Source organism: Colius striatus, chromosome 1, assembly GCF_028858725.1.
Source record: "Colius striatus isolate bColStr4 chromosome 1, bColStr4.1.hap1, whole genome shotgun sequence".
Lineage (NCBI taxonomy): Eukaryota > Metazoa > Chordata > Aves > Coliiformes > Coliidae > Colius > Colius striatus.
Window position 1 is genome coordinate 116584163 of NC_084759.1, and position 27606 is coordinate 116611768.

At 34.2% G+C, this 27606-nt stretch overlaps 1 protein-coding gene across 1 annotated transcript in view; it reads left to right on the plus strand.

The window, feature by feature from the left end:
- ABI3BP (ABI family member 3 binding protein) overlaps window positions 1-27606 on the plus strand; it is a 144467-nt gene that overhangs the window by 45688 nt on the left and 71173 nt on the right. Inside the window, exons 9-23 of the mRNA XM_062004165.1 lie at window positions 265-360; window positions 3023-3100; window positions 6256-6336; window positions 7659-7733; window positions 10729-10785; window positions 11310-11384; window positions 12577-12645; window positions 13636-13710; window positions 14402-14470; window positions 15799-15864; window positions 16254-16319; window positions 17921-17995; window positions 21057-21131; window positions 22175-22240; window positions 22689-22763. Of these exons, the coding sequence (XP_061860149.1) occupies window positions 265-360; window positions 3023-3100; window positions 6256-6336; window positions 7659-7733; window positions 10729-10785; window positions 11310-11384; window positions 12577-12645; window positions 13636-13710; window positions 14402-14470; window positions 15799-15864; window positions 16254-16319; window positions 17921-17995; window positions 21057-21131; window positions 22175-22240; window positions 22689-22763 (1098 nt within the window). The remainder of the gene's footprint in view (window positions 1-264; window positions 361-3022; window positions 3101-6255; window positions 6337-7658; window positions 7734-10728; window positions 10786-11309; window positions 11385-12576; window positions 12646-13635; window positions 13711-14401; window positions 14471-15798; window positions 15865-16253; window positions 16320-17920; window positions 17996-21056; window positions 21132-22174; window positions 22241-22688; window positions 22764-27606) is intronic.

A 27606-nucleotide genomic window follows, 5' to 3' on the forward strand; every position in this document is an offset into this window, starting at 1 on the left:
AGTTCTGTGACAAAGATCTTCTTGAGATGAGGGGTTGTTCATTTTGGGTTTTTTAAAGATGATGTGATAACATATCATCTACAGACACAAACCTGTGGGGAAATAGCAACAAATGGGAGTAATAATTACTGAATAGAGAGAACTCATTTCCCAGATACTAAGACTAAACTCACAATGGTTCAGCAGTAGTCACTTATATATATGAGAGGACAGAATGTATTTTTCATCTCTTCCGGAATTAATTGCACACATCTTTCTGTGTAGTGCACCTTATTGTTCCAGGACTCAATGAAACTCAGCAGAAACTTCCGCCTCTCCTGACAATAGATGATATATCTCAAGCATCGAAGGAAAAAATAGGTAAGCAGAAATGAATTGAGCTTGTGTTTGTGAACATTAACAGAAGTATAGCAACTTGAGTTCAAGTATGCAAGCAGAGACTTTTTTTTTTTCCTCTTTTACCTTCTTTTATTCTGTTTACCTTAGAAGAATTCCTAGAAATTAACTTAAAGACATCTAAACAGATTTTTAAGATATTTCACAGTCATTTAAAAAAAATATGTGGTAGCTTTGATCAATAGAAGAAAGAAGGGAAATCAGTCATTTTTATGGACTTCAGGGGGTTTCTTTTATTTTACAATGTAACTTTTTAATCGGTTAAACCTTTCAATAGATATCTTTAAAAACACAAGTTTGTCCATTTGAAAGACTAGATTTTCAGTAAATTTTAATTTTTTTAGTTCAAGTTTGAATGTATGTAAGAAATTGTTTCATGAAAAGATTCTTATTTATTATCTGTAATTAAACCCATGAAAAAATGGTAGTCAGAAAATAGAACATTTCAGTACAGGTTGCATGTATGTCTTGCAAATATGCCTGAAATCTGCAGGACAAAAACTAAGGCTTTTGTTTAAGTTCTGTAATTTAGCATATAATCTATGAGTAGCATAATTATGGGAAATACAGCTATCTAGTACAATCAATAATGCCCCAATGCATCTTTCACAGATTCCTTAAGTAGAATTCTGAAGCTGATAACTTTTGGCTTGGCTAGTCTTAAGATTTAATTCGAACTCCAAACAACTAGATGATTTTTTTTCCCTTTTATTTCTACTTCTTTTAATTTACTCCATTGCTGGCCATGGCGTGTTCTCTGGCTTACTTTGCAGTAAGAAAACAGAAGTACTTGTTCCTGTTAAAATATTTTATACCTGTAGGGATGAGGCTACACAATAGAACAATATTTGAATGTGTTTAAGTAAGAATGTGTTCAAACTGAAGCAGAGTTCCTTAAAATGTAGTATCTCTAAGTATTTACCAGCATTTGACAGATAAATGGCTACTGCAAATGTAAGTTAAGTGGAAAAATTTAATGACAGTATTTACATTACAGGGCATTATTGGTTCTCAGTCATGGTAATAAAATCAATCACATCTTTAACATGATTACTAATATATTCTTTGAACTGCAAGCATAGAAAACAAGGTGTTTATCATTACTAGCTTGGTTTTAATAAGTATGCAATGTGCAAGTGACAAAGGTACCAATAAAACTCAGTGCACTATATTTTAAAAATCCATTTTTCACATCCTTTAATTTCAGTAAACCATATTTACGACCTCTAATATTAGTATTGGACTACAGTATATGGAACCTTTATATTTGTTTTCATTTTCTTTCAGTAAAGTGATATCTTTCTGCAGGAAATGCTTTCAGATAAGATTCAGTAGTGTATGCAGTAAAAATGGCAGAATGTGGCTATGAGCTAAAATGGGGAAAAAGACAAAGGTAGCTTTGGTTGTCTTAGAGACAATTGACTTCCTTAGCTGACTGAGCGTAGAATTTCAGCTTCTAAATTTAAATGTTCTGATGTGGTTAAACTAGGTAGCTGGTGTGATGCCACTTTGAAGCCACTCTTTATGGAAGAATATACAAAAACACCTTTGTCAAAATTCCCTGGGCAGACAAGTGATGTTTTTTTCTGTTTTGTTTACTATGTGTTCCTTACCAGAGAACATGCAGTACATGGTTGTACACACAAGGGACTACTGGATTGCAAAGGACCATAAAACAGGGAAAAATAATTGATTGGAAGACAAAATTACTCTGACAAATAATTTAAACTTTAAAAGTAATTGATAGAAAGACATATTAGCCAAATCTATATATGTACCTTTCACCAATGCCTGAGAATGATGTCTGTCTACAATGAAATGCAATAAAGCATATGCTACGTGGAAAGTTATGACTAATTATGATTTGTTGACATACTGAAACTATAATAATTCTGTATTTCTTAGAAAGTTAAAATAATGCATCACAGAATATCATATTTAGTGAGTTTGAGTTTTTTTCTGATTACATAGTTTAAAAATGCTATTTTCTTAAAGAGTAGTAGTCCAGAAAAAAAACCCACAAAACATATTGTCTTTGCCCTCAGTGGAAAAGAAATAACAGGTACAATAGTCAAGTCAAAATTAATTATTTTTCCCTATATACACTGCTGGATTGACTTTATATCTGTTTCAATAGAAAGCTATTGTTATACCACTAGAACTGTTGGAAGTAATGTAAAGGAAAATAAGGGCAAGACTAGTATGACAGTTCCATTGTATTTGAACACTTGTTAGACTATGCTTGTATGACCCTTAGAACCATATTATATCTTTGAATTTTGAAAACCTTTTTGTTGTTAGTACTCAAATACTAGATAAAGTAAAAACATTGAAAGGTATTTTGAACTGTGAGAATATTGATTTGTAAGCTATTTAATTATTTAAATTTTATTTTAAAGGAATTTTTAATGAACAAAACAATACCAAAATTGCATATGTTTAACATAGCTAGGTAGATGCTTGTACTGATCACGCAATGGAAAATTATTGATTCCTAAAGATATTGGCTTTCCACATTTAACCATGTTGGTTCACTTTGAGAAATTGAAGTGGGATAGAAATAAATTTGTAATAAACCAGGGTAGGTACACCGTTACAATTCCTTTTAATGTCTTTGTCCCATTAGCTAAGAATGAAACTCAAGTATGGCCTGCTGAATTCAAAACACCAGAAGTTCAAGAGATCTCCCCACAGTCTGTCCCAGGTAATGAAAAATGTTTTTTTAGAGATTCTGTGGAATATCTTTGCCAAATATATAAACTAAAATTAAATTCATTTTTTGTGTTGTTTTACCAGCTGTTAAAGGCAATAGTTGGAAACAGTAGGAAGATGTAGTGGATTTAGTAGCCATGAGTGGTAGGCATCAATAAAAATCTGAATCTACTTTTGGAGGAAAGTTTCAGATGCTAAAATTATTAGGTTTATGAAAACATTGAGAACCGGAACCATATCTTTGTGGTGTGCTGGATACCCTGAAATGGTGAAAAATGACAAAACAAAAGTTTTCTTGTGATGTGCCTTGAAGTTCTGAGTTTCATGAAATACAAGAAGAAGAAAGTTAGGCATAAGAGCATGATTGTGAAAATGCATGCATGAGATGAAGATGGAGCAGCCAGAGCAATAAGTTCTATTTCAGAAGTGGGAGGGATGGCAGAATGATGTTCCATTTCAGTACAGTTTTGAACACATTGATTTTGACTGCACTCTCCATTTGGACTTAATAATCCTATTAAAGTAAATGTAAGCTGTTCACAAACATGGGAAAGGAATCTAAAATTTTAACCTAGACTCATACTTAAGATTACAGGTCTCTGAAATATATTTTAAGTTGTATATTTGTAAGACTGAAATTTTTTTGCTATCTACTTGTGGCTGGAAAAAATTTCGTATTGAAAAGGATATACTTGGATTCTAATTTGTTGAACTTTTCAAAAACTTGAAGATTTTAAAGGTTGCAAGATTTACTGCCTCCATTTGTTTAGGAAACACATTAGTATAGCATACAGTATGAAGTCTTGATTCTGCTATCATTAGAGACAATGATTGTTTTCTGCCAATTTTTTGCTGAAAGGGAGAACAGAAGCTTGAACTGTGACAACAATTTAAAATAAAATTTATAAAAAATTTAGGAAACAGTAAAAGAAAGGTTTACTTTGGTTTAGTTTAGTCATAATATGTGATATTGCTGGCATTACTCTGTTCCTGGCTGTCTAAAATGGTCATTCCTTTGACGGAACATGATTCACACAGACACTGTCCTTAAATTTGACTGTGTTTATTTTATTCCTTAAGTATCTACATACCTACATCTTTCGACCAACTCAGTCTTTATTTCCAAAAAACAAACCAACCTCTCCCAAAGAACATGTAGGAAGCATTTTGGTGTACAGTTTTCAGTGTCTTGTGGATTTAAATTATGCAATTATTATACTAAATGCTTTATGTTCTAACTGCAGAGCAAGCATTCTGCAAACATATTTTATAGAACATCTACTTCATATTTAATTCAGACTTCTCTATTTGAAAATAATACTGGATTCTTTGAGTAAGGCATAGTAATTATTTGCTGTGAAGAGTTTAAGGACTGCTGCCAGAAGTGGCAACAGAACACTGATTTAAAAGGAGCTGTGTGCTGTGGTAGATGTTGCATCAACAGGGAAGAAAACAGCTTGAGGTATTTCAGCAAGTGGACTGTCTGAAAGTGTCCATGGGTTGGACCTCTCCTGTTTTCCAATAGTTCTTTGTCAAAGAGTGTGTTTTGTGATGTAACATGATTCAGTAACTTTTTGGGGTGCATATGTCAGCCAGGCATCACATCATTTTCTTAATTTCAGACTTCCCCTCCCTTGGCATGCACTTCCATGGAAAGACTGGTTAGTAGGCTCTTTCATGCTTTGTTTTTGCCAGACTTGTTACAACGTTTTCCACTTAGGACTAATTTATTCTTAACAGAACAGCCCAAATTCCTAATGCATTTTTTTTTTCCAACTTCAACATTTACAATGCTGTTTAATATACTTCAAATTACCACTATATTTTTTTCTCTCAGTTGAATGAACTGTGATTTTTGTTATTAACTTCAGAGAGAAACTGTAGCTAATGAACAGTTACAAATATCAGCACATTTATCTAGGATATGCAAGAACTAGTCTTAGGGGGAAAACAAATAAGTAAACAAAAACAGCAAGCTATTTATGTAAGGGTTTGTACCAGAACTTTTTGAAGTCAGTTTGTGAGATAAAGAGTAAGCTTGAAATGAAAAGTACCATCTAGGTACTAATTAGGGTTGATGTTAAATAGGAATAACTCCTTTGTTGACATGTCTCCCAAGTTCTGTTCTTCCAGTCATCCTTCTGGCCCCTGAAAGCTTCTCTTTATGCTCATGTGGGATATGAGAAGGAATAAGATTATTGCTTCTATCATAATACTTTAATTCCAGTTGTGGAGGAAGAGAGGAACATGAATGAGAGGGTCAAGAGAAGTTACAGGAAAAAAAGTTAAAGAAATGTTGCCTAAATGCAGTCTTGCTATATTTCATGCTGTGACAGTCAATTGTCCCTACCTTGCTTGGTCATGTTAACCATTTACTTTGCAGCTACCATTGAACCAGCCTAGGTTAGCTGGTAACCTGGAAAAGTCAGAGACATTTCTCATATTTTCTAATTTAACTTCTAAAGCCTAAACTTTCTGCTTCCTACATATTTATTTATTTATTTTGCAAAAATGTCTGGTATTGTTTCATGTCATTCCTACCATGCTCTGTGCAAAACGGAGGAGAGCTTGGTTTCTTTTTTCGCAATTATAGGTATGCTTTTGCTTCTTCAACTTACTCAGCTAATTTAGCTGACAAGAGACTTGCTTCATACTAGTATAAACCATTTGACTTAATGAGCTTAATGAGTTCTAAATGTCTGTATTTGCTTTTGGTGATTTGTTGATTTGGGGTTTTTTCATGATGACATTTCAACAATAACAAATGTTAGCTCTCGAAGTACAGATTTGTTCATTGTTTCTGGGTCTCTTATGGGAGAATTTTGTTCCACAAGTTTTTTGTGATGTATGTGATAATGAATTTGGGAGACTGTGACAGAAGTGCAGTGTGAGCTTCTGATCCTAGCTTTGTTCTTTGTGACTCAGATTTTTATTTATTCGTGTAACACTGCAGTAAAATAAATACAAAGCACATAGACATCCCATCTGAAAACAAAATTAAATATTAATTTTTGTGGAGTTGAGCTGCTGCAGAAATTACTCTGATCGGGTGTCATGAAATGGTAGTAAGAAAAGTAGTGGACTTTGGGCAGTAGATAAAGGAAAGCTCAGAGGGATTCTGGATTAAATAATGCTTCTTTCTTCTAGCTCATGCTGACAAAAAACATGGACCTGAGGAATTTAAATCAACGCCTAAACCTGAATTGGTGCAAACTCAATCTATACTGGGTAATTTTGCTGCTTTTTACCTTCTTTATATACTAAATGTTTTTTTCATTTCCAGCAGAATTTTTTTACTGCTTGCTGCGTCCCCTTTGTTATTGACTCTGAAAGAAATCCTAATTAAAAATTTCTGGTTCCTTTCATGTTTCCAGCAACCCATTCATGAAATTTAAAGCAGGATACATCTAGCTCTGGATCAGCTGTGTCTATTAGAGATATAACTATTGCTAACAGATTTGACTGGGTGATTCAATTTTATTTTTCAAAGTAATACTTTTTGTCTATGATCTGCATGATTGACATCACATAAAATTTCCACTAGTAAAATTTACCTCAGTGATAGAACTGAAATAAAACTGAACCTCCTTGATTTTCTTCTGATGACATTGATGCAAAAGGTAAATTTTGTATTACATGTGGCATGGTATAATGGTATTTGTCCTGGAGGAAACAAGAACTCTACTGACTTTTTTGTAAAGATGTCTCAGAACAAGATTTCTGATCTAAGTAGTAATATTGTTAGTTTTGTGATTTGGAGCAGCATCCACTACTTGAATTCAGAATTGTAAATTCTGCAATGTTGTTTTTGTTGCCTGTACTTTAATTCTCAAACCATGCAAAATTATGAACATAAATCTAAACTTGAGGTTGTGTGGGGTTTTTTGTTTTTCTCTGTTTTTAAAAAAACTATTATATTTTTCTAAAGCACAGACGTAATACACATACAGGATGATGTATGTTAAAGGAAAAGATCATCTGCACTTGGAGGACTCAAGTACAAACCTTCCAATGACAAGGAATACTAATGTTTCTCAATAAATAGATTTTTATGTAATCTTATTGATCATGCTAATGTCATATCCTTTCTTTTCTCTTTTTCCATTTAAAGTTACAAGCAGATTTCCAGAATTTACTTAAACTCAACCATCAATCTAATTTTCATTCTAACTTTTAATCATTTATTTGGGTTTTTTTTTTTCAACTTAATCAACCTTACTTGGGTTTTGCCATGCTTTTACAAAATAAATATGAAATTTAATCACTACTTGATTTCAGACTAGGTGGTCAGAGTTACTAATGGATGTTCATTATCCTGTGATTGATGGATCTTTATTTTATGATTAGGGAAAACGTGAATTTGTTTGTATTCCACATACCTTTATAAGTGACAAATTTATGTGTCTTTTTTTCTAGGTTGGAGTTGCTTTTTCTCTTTTTTAATAAATATCTTCAGTTTCAGGGATGATTTATAAGCCAAAGTATAGGTCCATACTGAGCCTTGTAATATTCTTAATCAAGTAAAGCCTTGGTTATTTTTTTTATCATAGCTTCTAATGAAATAGAACCACTTCCTTCTGGATCCAGAATCTTTGATGCTCCAAAAAGTCCGTTGCCAGAACTTGGTAATTACCTTCTTTGTAAATTTGAGTAAATTTCGATGGAAAATTCTTCTTTCATAGTTTCTGTGGCTGGTAGGTTTTAATGCTTCAGCTGCAATAATACCATTCTATGTGTAAAATATGGTAATCATTAGCTTTTTCTTCATAAAATTTGTGAATTTCTTCCTTCATCCTAAGCCTGGTTTTGCTTTCTTGTCATAAAAGGATGCTCCAGATGAATCCTTCTTTTTTAAAAAGAAAAACAACTGAAAGAAAACTTGTGACGATAACCTTTACCCATAGAATCATGATGGAAATTTATACTTAGCTAAAATCTATGCCCTTAGGTTTGTAATTTTCTTGAAAGTACCTCATAAATTTCTGACTGTGTTTCGCACTTAGAGCACTGTTCCAGCCAATATTAGTTCTATGGATTTTCCTGTAGTTTTCCAAATATTTGTGTCTTTGCTTAAAATAGTGATGTAATTTGTAGATGATATCGTGGTTTAAATATTCATAAGTGTTTGCTTATTTCTGGATTCATTAGTTTGGTGATGAACTTCAGGACACTTTGGAAAGGCCTGATCTTTGCGAAAAGTATGGCATTACTCACATTTTCAAATTAGTTTTACCTGTGTTAGGGTCAAAAAGTTAAAATCTCTGTATGGGCAGAGAGAAAACACATGTTTTCCTTCTTTTTTTTAAAAAAAAAAGTTATATTTCAGAGATATATATATACACATAATTACATATATGTATATATGTATTTACATATGTGTATATGTATACAAAGCCAAGAAGGTATCATCAGTATAACGGAAATCTTAACAGTCTAATTCAAGAATCATCATTAGGCTAGATTTAACTCTTACAGTACAACAAAGAATATTAATTCAGTTACTTACATGTAGAAAAAGCCTCAATAATAGCACTAACATAATTAAAATAGTAACAGGAAAACTTAGCTTCTACCCTTTTTCCTGGTGTTTTGCACACCCTTCTAGTACACTTCTGGGTCCTAAGCTTGGTGATTTCAGGCTTGTGTTGGTGATGAATGGGGACATTTCAGTAAGTTAAGGGCATCTAAAGCCCTATGCTGAGAGGAAGATGAAGTTCATGTTTATGATTTCTTTCTCTCTCTCTCTCGTTTTCTTTCTCTCTCTCTTTTCTTCCATTGTAAGATATCTTATATCTGATTTTACCATATATGCTGTCGTTTGTGTATATTGTATACTATTTCTGTGTTCTTGTTACCCTTAAACTCAATTTGATCTGGGTGTGTAATTTTTATAACTGACCATCATTGAGCTTTTTCGCCAGTGCTAAGCTTCATCCCTATCTCTTATCATGCAATGCCTGTAGTCTACACCATGTCCTGTGTCTCCCATTCTCAATATCTCTACCTTTTGTAACAGCCCTCTATTTCTCTACACTGTGTCATTGTGTTAGTCATAAATAACTCACTCTACTGAGCCCACTGCTTGTTGCTGCTGCTCATATAAACAGCTATTACACTAGTTAAGTGACCCTGAATCTACGCATTAGTCAAGAAGTTATCAAATAATTGTGCTGCTTTATGTAGATAGCATACTTTTACTTAATATAGTTAATAAAAATTTTAAATCATTTCCAGGAATCATCTTTGAAATACATATTTCAACCAAATTCTCAAGAACAATAAAATGGTCTTCAAAATTTATTCTTAATTTACTACAATTTTTGACAACTCTTTTCCAGATGTGTTGGAGGGGATGGGAATACATTATTGTTTTCACTGTAGTGAAAGAAATATGATTCTTTCCAGCACTGCCTCTAACTGGATTTAGAGACATTTTGATGGTTTAAGAACCTATTTACTATAAATGTAGCTGAAAACTTGAAAATTATTAGGAATTGGGAGTATTTCTACTTCCTGCTGGGGAATAATAGTTTGATCTTATGTTTATCTCAGTGGTAAAGACAAATAATAAAACAATTGAGGCACAATGCATTTTTCATTTGAATATTTATTCTGATTTTGTACTCATGTCTTCCATTCCTGTCAAATATCTCCACTTACAAAAAATGGTATTTGATTATATGAGGCTAGACCCAGCCTTTGGGTCAGCTGGAGCATCTGCGCTCCCCATGAAGTCACCGCTAAAGTCAAAGATCTTCTGTGAGAGTGAGTGTTGGGGGGGTGGGGGGGTCATATAGAGGTTATTTTCCCGCACTGCATGCCTCTGCATGTCTTGATTACCTGCTGTTAGAAAATCAGTAAAGCAAGCAAAATTTAATTTTTGAAGTTTAAGTGTGTGTGACCTGTATTCTGCCCTAGTTTCCCTGAAGAATTTTTTTCTTTATTTGTCTATCTCTATTATACCGGAGGGAGACATCTTCTTTGTTTTATAAACTTTCTGTGTGGTCGGTGTATTTTGAATTCAAACTTTTTCAAAAGATAGCTTTGTTAACATGCCTTCAGTGTTCTGATGCCTTTGGGAGATTGCTCATAGTTCTTACTAGATGTAAATGTGTCAGTGCAAGCTTTTGCCAAAAGCCGTGAATCGCATATCTTATTTGGTATTATTTTCTTCTCTATAAATATGGAATAAAATAGAATAGTTCCAGTTGGGAGGGAACTAGAATGATGACCTGCCTGGTCCTATTGCTGAGTTCAACTATGTTAGGATAATAATCGATTTTGTTGTACTACATTATTTTATCTTTTCCCATTTACACTTCCTTTAAAAATAGTTATGCAGTAGTACTAACCAGTTTCTACAGACATGCAAGTTTTCTGAGTATTGAATGTATTGTGTTTAAATTGTAGTTGATATGAAGAAAAACCTCTTAAGTAATATGATTTCATCTTGATTAGATAATGTATTACAAAGCTTGAATGGAGTAAAAATTAATAGAAAGAAGAGATCTCCAAGCCAAACAAAAAATTTGCTAGTTACTGTAAAATTCAGATTTTGTACCAGTTGCAAGGGAATTGTCTATCTCAGTATTCTAAATTTTTTTTCATGTTTGCTCTTAGCTACTCAGAGTCCAGCCACGTCTCTACCTTCTGCAGAAACCAGAGAGACAGAGATGGGTAATCAGCAGATTAGTTCCTTAATTATTTTTTTTTCCATTATCTCAGCATCACATATATCTGCAAATGGTAATTTTAAGGTCTACTTTAGAACTTTGGCTACCAACACTCACAGAGAGCTGCTTATTCACCATTCACGTGTCTATGTAACCATCTGAAAAACATATTTGTTACTGGCTTTAAAACTGCTTAAAGACATTGTTGCCACATCTCATTGTTAGCTTATTTCTTTTTGTACAGCTGCAGTTCATATCCCAGAAAATTTAATAAGATTAAATTGCTTGCTGTTGAGAATTCTTTTGGGCGTGTGGAACTCAGAGTCTGAAGCCAGAAGGCTGTGCTGCAAGCTATCATTTCCTGTTGTCATGGCACAGTTGTCTCACATCTCACTTTCAGAACATCCACCATCTTGCTCAGCTTTGCATTAGAATCATCTGGAATTGCACAGCCTTCACTAAGCTATGTGATGCTAATCCATAAAGTCACAGGTCTCCCAATATTTTAAGCTCAGATTCTTTTTTCAGCTTTTGAAGAAACACAGTCTGTTTCTTCAGGATCCAAAACGTCTGGTACCACAGAAGCGCAACCAACCAGATCTGGTAATGATTTCTCATAAGATTAATCCACTTGACAGTTAGGAATTTTCAAGGGAGACATAGTTCCTCTCATTAAATAGTTTGTTCAGTTTGACATAAATGAAGAATAACTGTGGGTATAAAAGTGCTGATCAAATACCAGGTTTCTTAATGACATTTGATATGAAGTACTGAACTAGTAGTTTGGAATTTTTTCCATATTTGACTACAGCATGTAATTCCTAGCTTTAAAACTAAACTGGACTTACTGTAAATACTCAATTAAATAGACCTGTCCACACCTGAGTTTCATAAGCAGAATATCATGATTTGATGAAGTACTCAAAGTCATAAGAAATTAATGGAAACTGCAAAAATTCCAACATCTTTTGAAAATGTAGCTCTTCTTTTAGTCTTTCTGTATAAATATAGACATAATCCTAAGCACTGAGATTTCAAAACTGGCACTATAAAAACATCACTGAAGAGTCACAGGCTAGTTGGTCCTTAGAAAAATTCTATAATGCATTTCTGTTATTTTATAGATGAGTTTGTAAGAACTAGTTATTTACTTGGGGCCACTGATAGTTATCAAAAAAAAAAGTAAAGTGAGAGCCAGTTGGAAAGACCACATTTCATTTCATTAATATGCCAATAGTTTAATGCCTAATGCATATATTTTTGGAAGAAACTTATTTTTGAAGGAAATCCATTTCTAAAGGGGAGATCGATTGCAACTGTCAGCTGTTCACATGTCTCACAAAAGACAGTTTATATATTTCATTTGGTACAGTCTCTACTTTGTCACCCTTTTTCCTTCTCTTCTTTCAGCATCAGATAGCCTGCTTCTTTGATCCTTGGAATTACAGAAAAAAATTCCACACCGTCCCAGTCTGCTACTTTGTTCTCATTTTTTTGAGTAACCTTTTGTTTCTCCTTTTTAACACTCTAATTCAACTTATTTTTCTGTGATTCTGTTACATAATGCAACCAATGAGTAAATTATTATTATTTATGCATTAATATTTGTTTTGGGAAATTGTTTTCAAGTCATACCTAATTGGTTCTTGTCCATTTCAGTCTACCTTTCTGCAGTACATAGCATGGTATAAATATTACCTAGAAGCATTTTTCAGCGCATAAAAGAATATGATACTGTTGCATGATTCTTGTCACTTCAAAACAGTACAGCATGATTTTTTTTTTTTCTTTCCAGCTTCACATGATTTTCTTCATGTTACTTCTACTTCCCAAACTTTTACAGCTTCAGAAATACCAGACAATGGTAAATTGCAGTAATATTATTTCAGTAGAGTATGCTTTTGTTTGTTTGGTCTGAGCTGAAAAATTAACTACTGCTTTCATGCTGATGACTTCAGACAATTCTTCCATACCGCTTGCATTGATTTTTCCTATATATTGTCTTAAAATAAGAAAGTAAGTGCATCTCAGGCCAGACCTTTCCAACTAAGCTATACTTTGAGTTACAGTTTTGGAGTTGGGTTGTTTTTCCTGTAGGCTTTGATATTTGGGGATGCTTAAGGTTTTTAAACATTACTTGAACATGAACAAGTGCGTTCAAAAGAGGTGAGAGCAACTGGGAAGGGATAGGAGGTGATGAAGGTAAAGGGAAAACAATTCATTGCCCAAAATTTTACTCTGAGTAATGCATCTGTAGTTTATTAAGTTATCTGCTGTATAACCTACTGGTTCTTGGCATCTCAATATAGTTTTCAAGAGTTCAGTTGTGTTACACTGCTCTATAACGCAGTGTGCTCTCAGGAAATTATTTTAAATCATTAGTTCATTCTGTTATATGAAATACCTACGATCAAGTCTGGCTGAAATAAATTGGCCAAAATTTAGAAAGTGCATAGAGCTAAGTGACTTACAAAGTGGTACCAAGAGACCTTAATATTCTGAAATTTCCCTAAATATTCTTAAGAATGCTTTACTTCATGGAAAGATGTGAAATAAGTTATAAAGCTGTATTTTCAAGTGCTATTGAAGGCAAGTGCATGTAAAACTATATATACATAGTTTTTCAATCTCAGTAAACATTTACATGCACAGAAAAACTGGAATAACATCTTCAGCTAAGTGGTTTGTAAGGATATTTAAAATGCTTAGAAAAAAGAGGGTTCATTTTATAAATAAATAGTAATTAAAAAAAATACTCTGCAGTGGAAAGTAAACTTTCTCCCCTAATCTTCTTTCTTAATTTACTTACTTGAAGTTATTTCTCAGATATATTTACTTCTTTTTTTTCTTGCAGCAAGAGATACTACTGAATTGGAAATATCTATGCCAATAATTACTACAGATCCTCAGTTATTAGAAACAGAACTGGGTAAACTTGATAAGATCATTTATTTAGTTGTAATGATTTTCTTTTCATTTTGCTGCTATTTTTGGAAGCTTTCAGCTGCTTTAGTTGTCACTATTCCAGTAATTCATAAACTTATTGCTACCATTAACTAGATTCTGAATTCATCACTCATCATTGTAGATGGAAGATCAGGGGCATAGATGTAGGCTCCCTTTAGTTGGTAGGGTTTGATTTTCTTGTTTTTGAGGTTCTAAGCCTTTCTCATTTCTTTGGTTTATTTCCTATACTGAGAGAAGTTAACTATGAGAGGGAAATTAATGCTTAACGTGTATATATATATATGTGTGTATATATATATATATATATATATATATGTAAAGGTTTCTGTGACCAGTTTTATATTGGCTGGTTCACCAGCTGTTTTCTGGATCAAAAAATGTTTTATTACTTCCTGCAATTCTTAATGTGCTGAAATATTTATATATTAATATTCATTCTCATTAGTATGAAAAATTAGGTTACATGGTTTCCACAATGAATTTCATAGCAGCCTAACACTTTATGAGACACCGTGATGCTTAGATGATTTGCCAGCAAATTTCCCTGTGCTTCCATTTTAATGTTGCAAAATTTGTTTGCTGAGTCCTCTGCTATCCTTAGTGGCTCTCAGGCAATCAAGCCTTTTAACACAAGATTATCTTTTTGGATTTAGGTAAAAGGAAGCCTCCTTCCTCAAGATCCACAACATTTGGCATGCCAGAAATGCCACCAATCTCAACTGGTAATAGTATCTGTATTCATTGTAGTTCTCCTGGCATCTGAGGCAGCATCTCAAAAGACAGAGCAGTGCTTTTCTAAAAGAATGGTTTGCTCTGGCTTGCTCTGTGTAAAACTGTGGCTGGGGAGAGAGACTCTCTCTTTATGTACTGAAACATTGAGAAATTTGGAATGAAATTATGGAATGGTAGTATTACTTTTTCTTACATTTCTGAATATTTAGATTGTCCTATGTGGTTGTTATCCTTCTTTTTGTGAAGGATCACAAATATATGGAGGCCTGTTACTTGGAATGGTTAACTGCTAATATGTCAAATTTGGTCCTCTTGTGCATAGGATGCAAAAGCTTCTCCACAGGTGGAAAAAGCTTTAGCTGCCGTTCTTAAGAATATCCCATGAGTTTTAAGCATGGGAAAATGCCAGTTAATGATTTAATTACTGTATCACTAAATATTGCCAGAAACGCTTCCTCTACAAGAGACTATAATGCAAGGGTTTAATTTTCCAATGGCTGGGAACATAAAAAAGTTACGCACCATTTCCTTTTTACTTTTTACCATTTCCCTTTACCATTTCTTCGTCTTTGCACATGTTTGAAAACTGTCACCAGTAGTCTTATCTCCTTTATGTCTGGAGTCAAGCTCACTGTGTAGCAAAAATACACAGTCCAAATGAGTACATGTAGGCTAGATTTGACACTGATGTTAAATTTTGCATTTTCTCTGTTAAAAATTAGGATGAGAGAAGACACATTAGTGAAATTACTAGTTCTTCACTGTACATTGGGATGATGGACTCTGCAACTAGTACGCAGTTGAAAGAGATGCTGGAATTCTGTAGAAAACTTGCATTGGTCAGCTGTTTACAGACATTACTCTATACATTCACTGTACTTTATCAGTGCCAGGGACTGAGATTTCTGATACACGGTGTGAAGAATTTGGTTGATTTTTGGAAAAGTTAAATCAGATATTGAATTCTGAATACATAGATGAGTCCCTTGTCTCTCAGGTCCAGTCTGCAACAACTGTTTTTAGGCATCATTCAAAGAAATGCAAGGAGTGCTTTGGTAAATTAGACCTTTGGCCATTACTTTCTGCTGATGGAGAGCCATTTACCTCCTGAATACGTAAGAATATTGCATTAAGTGCAACCATAGCAAGATGGTTGCCTGCTGGTTTGGTCACTGAGTCACAAAATGTTGCTAGGAAAAGGCATGTATTGCTCTAAATACACATTTAGAGATATTGTGGGGTGTTGTGAAGCAGTGCTACTTGTACCTCTGTGACAAAATTGTAGATCTCTCAGGATGATTTTCATGTCTGACCGTAGCAAGCCAGAGACCAGCCCTGGAAACCACCTCATCTGCTTCACGGAAAACCACCAAGACTGTGAAGGGTAAATAGCCAGTGATTCCCCTCCCTTCCCTTGACTACTTTGGCAATGCTTTTCTCTGCAGCGATGAGAAGGCCTGTTCAGACCATTTGATGTCCTGAACAGCAAGTCCATGAAGCGATTGGTTCCTTATGGAGCTTTATTAGAAGTTGTTCCACTTGCAGTCTTGCTGCTGCATTTTCTGGGCTTCCACTTCTGGATAGATTCTGTTTCCCTTGGGCTACTCATGTGAGCTGAAAGGTAGCATCCTGCTACTATGGGAAGAGCTGGTGTGACTCGTAGGCGTGTCCCAAGCAGGGCCACTGTTCCCTGTTTATAGTTCTATCTTGATATCGTCCATGTGACCACAGCCTGTCTGAGGACCTGAAGGTGGTTTTTGTGTTTGATCTTAGCTACTCGAAGAACAAAGCTGAAGACTACAACTCCCTCCTCCTTGACAACCCAGCAAACCATGATGGGTAACTAGCAAAACCTCACCTTTTTGCATTTTTGTCATGCTCTCACTTCTCATCATGCTTCCCACCACAAACCACCTGGCCTCTTTGTCACCTTCCATGGAGTCTATGTAGACTTGTGGGTGAAGCTTGACTTGTCAAAGCACTCACCACTCTTGTGCTGCGATTCTGTTGTTTGATCTCATGCTTTTTCCATTGCTGATGAGCATTTTGTGTTGGGACAGAATGACAACTTACATAGAGAATACATAGCACACCTTGCCTTCTGTTGCCTTTCTCCTGCTTGTCTCTGTTTTGGTATCAGGTCTTGCTCACTCTGACAAACTCAAAAAGGGCAACATTCTTAGGAAGCAAATACCTTCTGGGCTGAACTGGGCTGTCACAAGAAGATAGCACTGCAATTCTGCTTCCCACCAGTGCTCTCTCATCCAAGGGTGCAGTTACTGGTTGCTTCACCACTGGCTTTCAAAGCAGAAAGTTTTCAACTTTCCACACCTTTACATTGCTGTCACCTGGATTGGGAGTGCTCTGCTCTGTTGCTGCTTTTGAGGCCACATTTGATTTTTAAGATTGATGCCTCTTTCCAGCTTTTGGTGAATGACAGTATGCTTCAAGGTTCAAAACAGTGTCAGCCTTTGATGCCTGGCTGTGCTGCTGATCTAATTGGGTAATGATACTTCCTGCAGACTTGGTAACAATGCAGGACAGGAATTGTTGTTCTTTCAGCTGAACTGTTATTTCTCTTGTGCCTATGTTGGCATGAAGCACAAGCTGTATTTACTTAAAGCATTGGATATGTCACTTGGTGACAATGGATGGGGATTCTCATGGAGAAAGCTATACCAGACCATGCTTGTGGCCTGGCAGTATTTTTTGGCCCATGAGTTTACAAAGCAGTACATGAGCTGGTTGGTAAGCCTACAGGCCTGAAGTCAAGTGGAAATTAAAGGTGTAAAGAATCAGATTATGTGTCTCACAGAGTTATTGTGGCACTCTATCTATACCTGTCTTGCTTTCATATCAGCAGAGATACATCATACACTTTAGACTTTTTTCCAGGGAGGTTACTTTTTGGCCTTTCATTACTTAGTTATATTTTCTTAGCTTTCTTGTTTTTACAGTGGAGATATCAGATATTTGTAATTATTGCAAAATATATAAATTCGACTTCACTAAGGTCGTTTCTTTTTCTCTCTCTGATGATTTTGTCTGGATCACTGTTTACATTCATTTTTGCCACGTTTTAACTTATATTTGTTTCAGTATCATCATCTCATAAATTTGTTTTCTTTTTACTTCCCTTTGCCCAATGTTCTTGAGCTTTCTCAGTCTTCCATTCCTGCTAACCTTATAAGAATTTTTTTTCCATTCTACTTGTGATATTCCCTTTCATTTTTTTCATGATATTTATGTGGTTTTACACAACTTTGTGTATTAACCTCTTTCTTTTTAAAAAAAATTTGCTTATTTTGCAGAATATGTCTTTATGTTTTTTCAGTTCCTTATTATTAGGACACTAAACCATCAAGCCCATGGTTGCAGATGGTGCCATGGCGTAATGGTTCATGTATCTTGTAAATAATAAGCCATTTTTTTTTTTACAGCTTCTCATGACTTACTTCGTGTTACTTCCACTCCTCAAACATCTACTTCTGCAAAAATGTCAGAGCAAGAGACTGGTAATTAGCATTCAGGGTTTTTTTATTCCTTGATATTTTTTGATATTTGAGTAATACTATTGCAATGTTTGTTATTTGTCCTGGCTTTCTAATGTTGCCTGCAGTGGTCTTTCATTCGCTCATTAAGACTTCATGTGATTTCTAAAAGTTGCCAGTGTCTAGCAGTTCTAGCCTCAAATAACTGATCCTGGTATGATCTGGTTATTTCAGGGCAGTATCATATTGCTAAAGAGATGTGGAGGAGAGGGCAGGGCAGAATTTAACAGTTGGGCAGAAATTATTGAACTTTGATGAATTTTGGTTTGTCAGTATAACAGTTATCCTTTGTGAAGGGAATGTTTTGTCTTTAGCTAGTAGGCATTTGTTAAAGAGATTTCTTGGTTGGACATTTGTTTCCTGTTGTAACTTTTGTACGTAGTATCTAAAGTTCAAAACACAGATACAGTACATTTTAGTATTTAAGATTATTTTTACAGTTATTTCTGCTAATAATTTATTCTTTCTCTTCATGTTTTTATGGGGAGTTTTTAGGCAGAATATGTGAATTTGTATTTGAGCATTAGATTTTGTCCAGAGTGTGGTCATAAGAAAAACAGAGAGTTGCTGTGAGGTTTTCATCAGTGTTTCTGCACATTTTTGAATGATTTAAGCATGTTACATTTTATGACATATCAAATATCATTCTCTTTCTGGGGATTAGCTTTAAAATCAGTTGTCTTAATTCTGCAGTATACTTTGCTGAAACAACAAAGGAAGCATATACAAAGCTGGCTTTTGAGGGAAAAATTAGTTGCAACTACTTCTTCATCTTCTCTTGATATGTTTACAAGTAGTGTTTAGTAGTGTAAAGACAATGAGTGTTGTTTTGAATGCACTAACACGTTATACAGTCTTCTGTGTCAGATGCACATCTTATGACCTGATGGAAATATCTTTATTTACAGAATTGTTGAACATGCACAGATTGCATGGAAACATAGGACTGTGGATGCTCCACATTTACTAAACATACAGATGTAGTTTTAGGAGTCTCAGAAAGGATTTGGTTCTTATGTACACAGATTCAGAAGTGAGAATAGTAAGTCTGCACTTCTCTGGTCAGGATGTTTAAAGTAAAATATAAATCTTAAACAATGGAAAATTATTTCAGGCCTGGGTTTTGTACCCATTCGCACTTTCATACTCTTATTTTGTTTGTGTAGAATTAGTAAGGCAGGTGGCTGAATTGTTCTGAAATCAGATTTCTTGATTACATACTTTTGCAGGGATGAGTAGTCTGCCCAAGGTACAAAGAAGTGGTGTATCAGACCTTGAAGTCTTCTATGTAAAACAGCTCTATATTGATTTGGCCCTTTCAAGTTGTACGTTCCAGCTCAGTGCTGATGATTTTTCATTTTAATAATTCTGAAACTTAGTAAATGGACAGCTCCTTGCTTTTGTTCCTGTATTTGTTAAGTGTAACTTCAGTAAACACAGCTACAGAAAAAGTGAATTTAGCCATATGTTAGTGAGAGCCAATGAGATCTAATATCCTAACACACAAAAAATACATGTTTCTCTTGACAATAACTATTCAAGCACCTTTCAAACCTTTTACATTTGACAATGGCAAAGTGGAATTGAGTAAACTGACATTAATGTTTTTTGTCATCTGGAGATTAGCTTGTTACAATGTATATGCACTATATTCATATTTTCCCTAGTGTTACTTGTCAACATTTGGTTTCTTGTCACAGAGAAATTTCGATGTCTTACCTTTTATCTGTGACAGAATTCACACCAAACACAAACATGATGCAGCTGTGTTAATACTTCATGGGTAGTACTGACAGTTATCCTCTCTCTGTGTGAATGCAATACTCTTGTTTCCTTTTAAAGCTGAGAATTCTATTTTATCCAAAGTCATTTCAATCAAGTTGAACTATCTTCATTAGATGAAAAACTTTTAGCAGCCAGTCAAGTGTGACTTTACTGCTTCCTGCAACACTTTCCCTCAGAACTACCACAGCATTCATTCTTGATGTGAAGAATTGGCTACTTAGATTTCTTATTACTTGTCCTTCAACTTTAACCAGTCTGGAGTGTTCTTAACATCAAGAGTATCTACTCTGCAGTTTTTCATATACCACTGCCTACAGAAATAGATCACGTTTTTTTCATGATAGCTGCATAATTTTCAGATGGAAACAGTGATCTTAGTGATCTTATGTAATCTGGGTTTTTTTTCCATTAGTTCTTTATGGTTTTATGACAATATTTTAATGAAATACGGTACGGTTTTAAACCATTTTCCACTGAAAGATGGTCTTTCACAATAATCCTGTTTATATCACAGTAACTTTGTGGCAGTTGTAGGGAAAATACAATCCTTGAGGAAAATGTGTGACTATTTTTGATCCTGTTCAGGAAAGCATTTTGATGTCATCTGTGTGAAGACTGTCTGTCTCAGTATCTCAAGACTTTTGTTGTTTTGTTAACTGTTTTGTTAGCTTCCCAGAGATCAGGTTTGATCAACATTTGGTTCTTATAACCAGATGTATAGCGATAGGTAAATAGCACACACTTGCATTACAGTTTCTATTTTACTATCACTGCCTGAGATGCTAGTAAGACCAGAAGTCATCTTTAAACAATATGTTTCTCTCAGGTTTCTTGTGCAGTATTTTCAAGTCAACTGTTTCCTTTTATGGACAAGTAGAAAGTATGCTGCCCAGACTAAGTAACTGAGGAACGTATTTGTATATTGTTGTAAGCAGCTATATGCAAGTTCAGTTATTTTTCAGAATCTTCTCTACTTAAGCTCTTTGAAAGGATACTAATTCTGTGTCTTGGAAATGTAATAGATATGATAATTACCACCCTGAATTCATGTTATTTCCGTGCTATAGGAGAGAACATATTGGTTTTTATTTTGCCAGTCATCCACTAGCTGACTCCAAGGCCTTGATTTCTATTTGCAGCGTTATTTCCTTTTCTTGAACAGCTTCTGCCAGCTAAGTATTCTGATAATTTAATGGGTTTGATGCCACTGCAGTTTTTAAAACTCAGATCCTCTTTTCAGCTTCTGATGAAACACAGACTATTTCCTCAAGATCCACAACTTTTGGTATTCCAGAAATGCCATCAACTGAGTCTGGTAATGACGTTTCTTGAAAATGTAATTTCATTAGCACTAGGAATTCTCAAAAGAATTGTCCTTATACTTTTAGTTGTACTGTTAGCTTACATTTCTTTACTTTGGGGTTAATATTATTATTGAAAGAAGATAATATATGCTACATTAGCATGATGTAGAATAGTGGAGTGTTCCAGGGTGGAGATTTTGGTAATTTCATATTACACACAAATGATAATTTTTCTGTAAGTTTTAAGGACAGAGATGGCTAAGATTATTTTGTTTTGGTTGGTTTTTTTAAGAACTAACATACTGGATGCCTCTTCCAACCTTAATTGTGCTGCGTTTCACTGATTTTGTGATCCTTCTTTAGGCTGATACCACATGCAGTGAGCCATTCCCACAAGACTTTTAAAAATGAAGGCTAGCTGGATTCAGTGTGTATCCCGTGTCACATCATGTGTATTTATAAATGAAATTATGAAGTTCTAACTTTCATATGTAGCAGTGAGATTTTGTGTGCACACAGAACAGCACTTCTTGTGGTGAGCTATTAATTTACTCCCTGTCTGTCTAAAGAGGTCATCCACAGGCTTATTTCCATTTTTGAAAATTTCCAACTTGTGTGCATAAAACAATATCTTTATTTTGAATTACACCCTGATTTGTAATTTTATGCCTTACTTCTAATGTGAAGGCATGCTGTATCAAAATAGCATTAGGTATTTAGAGATCCTTATTTAAAAGACCTATCTGGAATATCCAAACTAAAGTGTAGGGGAGAAGGGATTTGCTGTCAGCTTTTATTATTGGATACAGCTTTAAAGTCAGATGCAGATAGGTGGCCTTTAAGTAAAAGACTTAAAATTAAACATCATAAATGCAAAAAAATCCTAAATTCAAACCAACCCCACAAGATAAAAAATGGAGTATTAGAAATATGTATATAAGAAATTGAAAATAAATATAGTCCTTTTGGACCTGCTAATAAAGGGCCAAAAGTCATCCTAGCTAAAGACTGATCTTACTCATTGTTTCAAGACTGATTTTATATTTGATCTTAGCTATGCAGGAACCAGGCCTGAAATTCATATCTTACCCCTCCATGGAAACCAGAGGGAGTATGATAGGTAAATAGCATATAATTCCTTTAGCTTTTCCATCCCTTGCCTTCACTTCCATCGGCTGTGTAAAGTTCTAAGAGTCATTCAGAAACGTGGCTTTGGACACTCTTTGATGAAAAATATATTACCACACTAACTAAATAACAGTCTACAAGAACTCTGCTAGCACATCTTGCCTTGAATTTTCTTCTAGTAGCTGTAATTTTCTTTTAAAGAATAGGTAATTAAAAACTTAGGCCAATGACAAAATTTGTACCTATCATGACATAGCAGCATTGACCCTACTTCATTTCACACTAGCTTCAGTGTTTATGTAACACATCATTTCACAGCTGATCTTTAAAGCTGCTGCCATCTTGCTTGATCTCACACCAGTGCTGTCTTGAACTTCCCAACAGCTGCTGTCCCTATACTCTTAAGTTACTTCTCATTTTAACTCCAGATTTTCTTTCAGCTTCTGATGAAAAGCAGCCCGTTTATTCAAGATCTGAAACATCTGGTACCCAAGAAATGCCACCAGCTGTACCTGGTAATACTTGAAAATGGAGTTTTAAATAGAAATTTTCACTAAGATTTCATCTTATATTTGGTATATTGTTAGTTAAGTTCAGCATGAATCAGAATAACTGTAGTTATTTGCTCTCTCAAATATAAGATGAAGTCAGAAAATTTTATATGAAGCTCTAAAACAGTAAAGACTCTCTTGTAATTTTGGTCTACATTTCTTATATATTTAAAGTGTGTATTATTGTGCTTGATGATAATAGATTTTGTAATATTTTATTACATATATTAGCGTTCTTTTTTGAAATTGTAATGGTGCAGGTGAGTAAGAGTAAAAGTTAATGCTGGTTTTGTTTAAACCTCTGAATTAAACTATTCTAATGGTTGAAAACGTTGAGTAAATTTTATAGAAATAACAGGATTGATAGCAATGAATATGTAAGCTTCAAAATAGTGTAGAATGGACCTTTAAGTCCTTTCATTGTTATTTAAAGCACTTATCTAAGTTAGACATTTTGCTGACAGTAAGTGAGACAGCATAGGTACAAATCTAACAGAAATAAAAGCATGCTTATCACATATATTGCTATATTGCTTTAAACTAAATGGCATAATATGGTTTTTAAAGAAAATATTTGCGACAAATTGATCTTGAGCTGCACCTCTATGGTAGATGTGGTGCTTTAAAATGCCCTTGAAACCTGTTATGCCAGATTGTAGTAAAATTAAACTTATTGAATAACAGTATTTTCCTTACATTTAAATTACTTACATTTATTAATAGATAATAATCTAAAGTATATAGTTTTCCTATTTCTCCTTGTCAAAATTTATTCTTTAGGATTCTTCTGCTTTCTGTGTTCAGAAAATCACCTAAAATGACTTATGAAACTACACTGAACAAAAGCAATTTTATCAATGCCCAAGGTTCTGCTTGTTTTACTGTCCCTTTTTCTTGAAGAAATATTTCATTTCCTTCCAATAATAACAACTCCATCCAAAGTCTATTTTAAGTGGTTGCCAGAACTCCCTTGCAGTAAAAAGTGGCGTATACTGGTATTTGACAGGAAACTGTTAATAGCTGTCCAATTATCTATAATCACAGGTCAAAGGCAAAGCTTGCAGATTCCAATTAAATATGTTTAAAATCAGGAAACGGGTATGAGTAAAGTTTTATACGTTTATTTTTCAGAAGAGTTAATCAGTCTTTATCATAAATGCATCTTCAATAGTGAGTGATGGTTTACAATCAAATGCCTAAACAGCACATTTCAGTAATGCTTTTCTACATAATAGCACATCCAAGTTCAAATTTTTATTCTGCATGCTTTGCCTATGAAGAAAGTTATCCTGCACTCTTTTGGAACCAGAGGGATCAATTTCCCAACATGATATCATATCTGATATAGCCTAGAATTCAACATAAACATTTCCATGTAAAAATAAGTCACAGATTTTATTTTAAAATGTGAATAAATATTAAAATAATACTTACTTAATATATTCTAAGCATTGGATTGATATGCGATGAGAACCATTAGCATGTACAGTTGTTCGTATTTAGAGGACTTTCTTGGAATAACCTAAGGATTTACGGTTCTTAGTTTGGGTGTATGTTGGGAGGGAAGAAAAGGGAGAGAGAAGAGAGTGAATAGAGAGAACTTTCAAGTAATGGAAGGTGGGGAAGTCCAGCCATGCAATGAGTACTGCAGTGAAATACTGGCTTACGTGTTATTTTCTTTGGAGGGGATCTCAATGATCTCTTTTTAAAACCTATTGCTTAATGGGCACTTGTTTATTAGTTGTTTTTTAGCAAATACTTGCCAATGTTCTTCAAGCCTCTTTGAACTCTTCCTCATTTCTTGAAGACTGATTAACGACTTCGTATATATTATGGTCTACAAAGCTATACAACACAAAAAACTAATATGGCAATTCAGGTAGTGAACAATACTTTCAATCGACATTATTTTTTTTCTTTTAAAACCAGAGTATTAACACTCACGCAGAGACTGCCTATTTCAAGATGACTTTCATGGACCTGCTTCTGCAGGGGAATTGGACTAGATGATCTCTAAAGGTCCCTTCCAACCCCTACCATTCCATGATTCTATGATTTAACTACATAGCAACTAATCCTCCTGTCTTTATCTCGTTCATTTTAGAAATCAGACAAACAGTGATGAGTAAGCAATGTAGGATTCCATTTTAGTTTTCATCATATTGCCACTGGCTTTTCTGCTGTAAATACCTTCAGGCATATTTGCTTATAAGTCCAAAATGGGAAGCATGTTAAAGAACAGTTTTGTGTCAATTGCTTCTTGATCAGCAACTAGAAATAATTTTTGGTACAAAGTACTAAAGGAATAGTCTTTTACAGCAACTTGTAACAATTCCATTTTTCTGTTGGTGTAATTTTAAACTTTAGAAAGTGTAAAAGAAGTTTTATAAGAGTTCTGTCTAGCATGAGATGTTGGATCCTGTTCTTACCATATTGGGATACAGGGCTTTCTCTTTATTCACATAATAGAGAGAGTACTTTTAAGCATTTTGAATCTTGCTTGTGTTTGCAGTTACATCATCTTGAACAGCACAACTTGTGCTGAGTAGTGTGTTGTGCTATCCAAGCAACAGTAAAATTCCTCAGTATTATAAATCCAGATTTTCTTTTCAGCTCTTAATAAAACACAGATAGTTTCACAATTCAAGTCTAAAGCATCTGGAGTCCCAGAAATATCATCAGTCCAATCTGGTAATAATGATGTTTCTTGCAAACTGAGTGTTCTTGACAATGAAGAATTATCAGAAGAGATCTCAGTGTGCTTTTGGTGAAATATTGGTTTAATTCTCCTTAGTCTGGGGATAAGAACAACTGCAAGATAAAAACTGAGCATAAACTGAGGTTTACAGTGCTGTATTATGATTTTTTTAAAAAAAATTTTACTTCACTTTTGGCACTGACCAGTTACACATTACTTAATGTAACGGATTTTTATAGTATATAGTCCTAAACAATTCTATGCCTGTTAAATACTATGAAGCTGGTGATTGTACTTGGACTTCTCCATTATATGCAGAGTATCCTGATACAGATAATTACCGTATTGCTTGAAGTTAAACTGCTTTTTATTTTATGTTTACTTTGTCTACTATACCGAAGTCTTGTGCTTATTGGTATTGGTCAGTTACAGTGTTGGGGAGTCCATGATGATTGTAGGGAATTCTCCTTGTAAATTGATTTTCTGTTGAATACTCATGTCTGCTTGTTGGTTTTGAAACAGTTAAAAAATTGTTCCAATTGTAAATGCTGCAATTGTGTAGAATATTGAAGTATATTTCTCATGAAAGAAAGATCTTAAACTGTATTGTAGTGCCAAAGTTCTTATCAGAGAGATGAAAGATAATAATGGCAGTTGCAAACTCAAGTTCAGATTTTTTTTAAGTAGCTCAAGACTTGGTAGTCCAGAATATGTGTAGGAGAAAAAAAGAAATGTGTGTTTATTTGGGGAAAATAAAAGGTTTGTCAGCCTTCTGCATGTATCCAAAGGAATCAATCAAGTTTCTTTAACATTTTTCTTCCTCAATAGGACAAAGTCACTGCTGAATGCAAGAACTCTTTTTCTTCTTTTGGTGAACTCTGAACTTTTTTTTCTACTGCAGACTCCTATTTGGAAATGTTCTATAGTATTCCCCTGCACACTAATGAGCAGGTGCTATGTTTTATATCTGCCATCTTAACTGCTACATTTAACGGTTCTTCAGCTCAGTACTAGTAAAGGTGCAAATGTTGGCTAGGTAACTCAGAAAACTTATCTGTGGAGCTATTGTTATTTCCATTTTCATCAAAGAAAATGAAGCTGGAGAGGACAATAAATAGCCCAGAGCCATAGAGAAGCATCTAGTCAAAACAGATCATTGAAAAGGAAAAATTCCTAAAACTCTTTCAATCCTTTCACTTGTCAATGTAGTCTACAGGCTTTTATTATGCATTTGAAGGATTTGATTTTCTTAGGTTGGAGGAGTCTAATGGAGTTCTTTCAGAAAAAAAAAAATCACATTTGAAATTTTCTCTTTGTTGATCTATCAAATTTGTGCTCTTCCCTTTCCCGATAATGTGTTCTGCAAATGTGATGCAGCTTAAAAATTTTTATTCCATTTTCTGAGGTAGCTACTGTTTGACCTATCTTCTGCTTGTATTAAGAATTTGCTCTATGCTTTTACCAGGATCTAACTTATCCTTTTTTTTTTCCAATCATATATTCTTATGCAAGTAAAGGAATTGTTATCCTGGTCTTTGCATCTCACTGTTGTAATTTTTATATCTGTTCACTAACTTCTGGAAAATAAATGTGATTTTTCTTTTACCTCATGCTTGTCTAACACTATGCTTATGATATTCTGTCTGTTTGACGTACTTCATACCTCTTCAGGATGAAAAACTGCTCCTGTGAATTAAGGATATGGGGTTCCATCAGAGATTCTTATAGATTTTTCTTAAGAAGCCATAAGTTGGTTTTTTTCTAGTAGTTGGCTAAGTTCTTGACAGAAATCTTTATTAAGTCATTTCTAAAACTTAACAATATCTTTGTTACAGGTTGAATTTCTGGCTACATATTTGTTTTTAACTTATATTTTGAAAATCTTTGATAGAAAAATGATTTGGGGATCTGTCATTTATTACAGTTAAAAAGCAACTCTGGAATTACATGAATACTGTTACTATCTACTAGGACCAGTGTTTAGCAAGTGTTTGGGTTTTATTGTTAATGGAGAGAGATAAAAATTGTTGTATGATTTAATTAGTAGGAAGAGTATACCTGAGAAAACACAATTTAAATACTGATTTATTTGGATATGATTAAAGCATT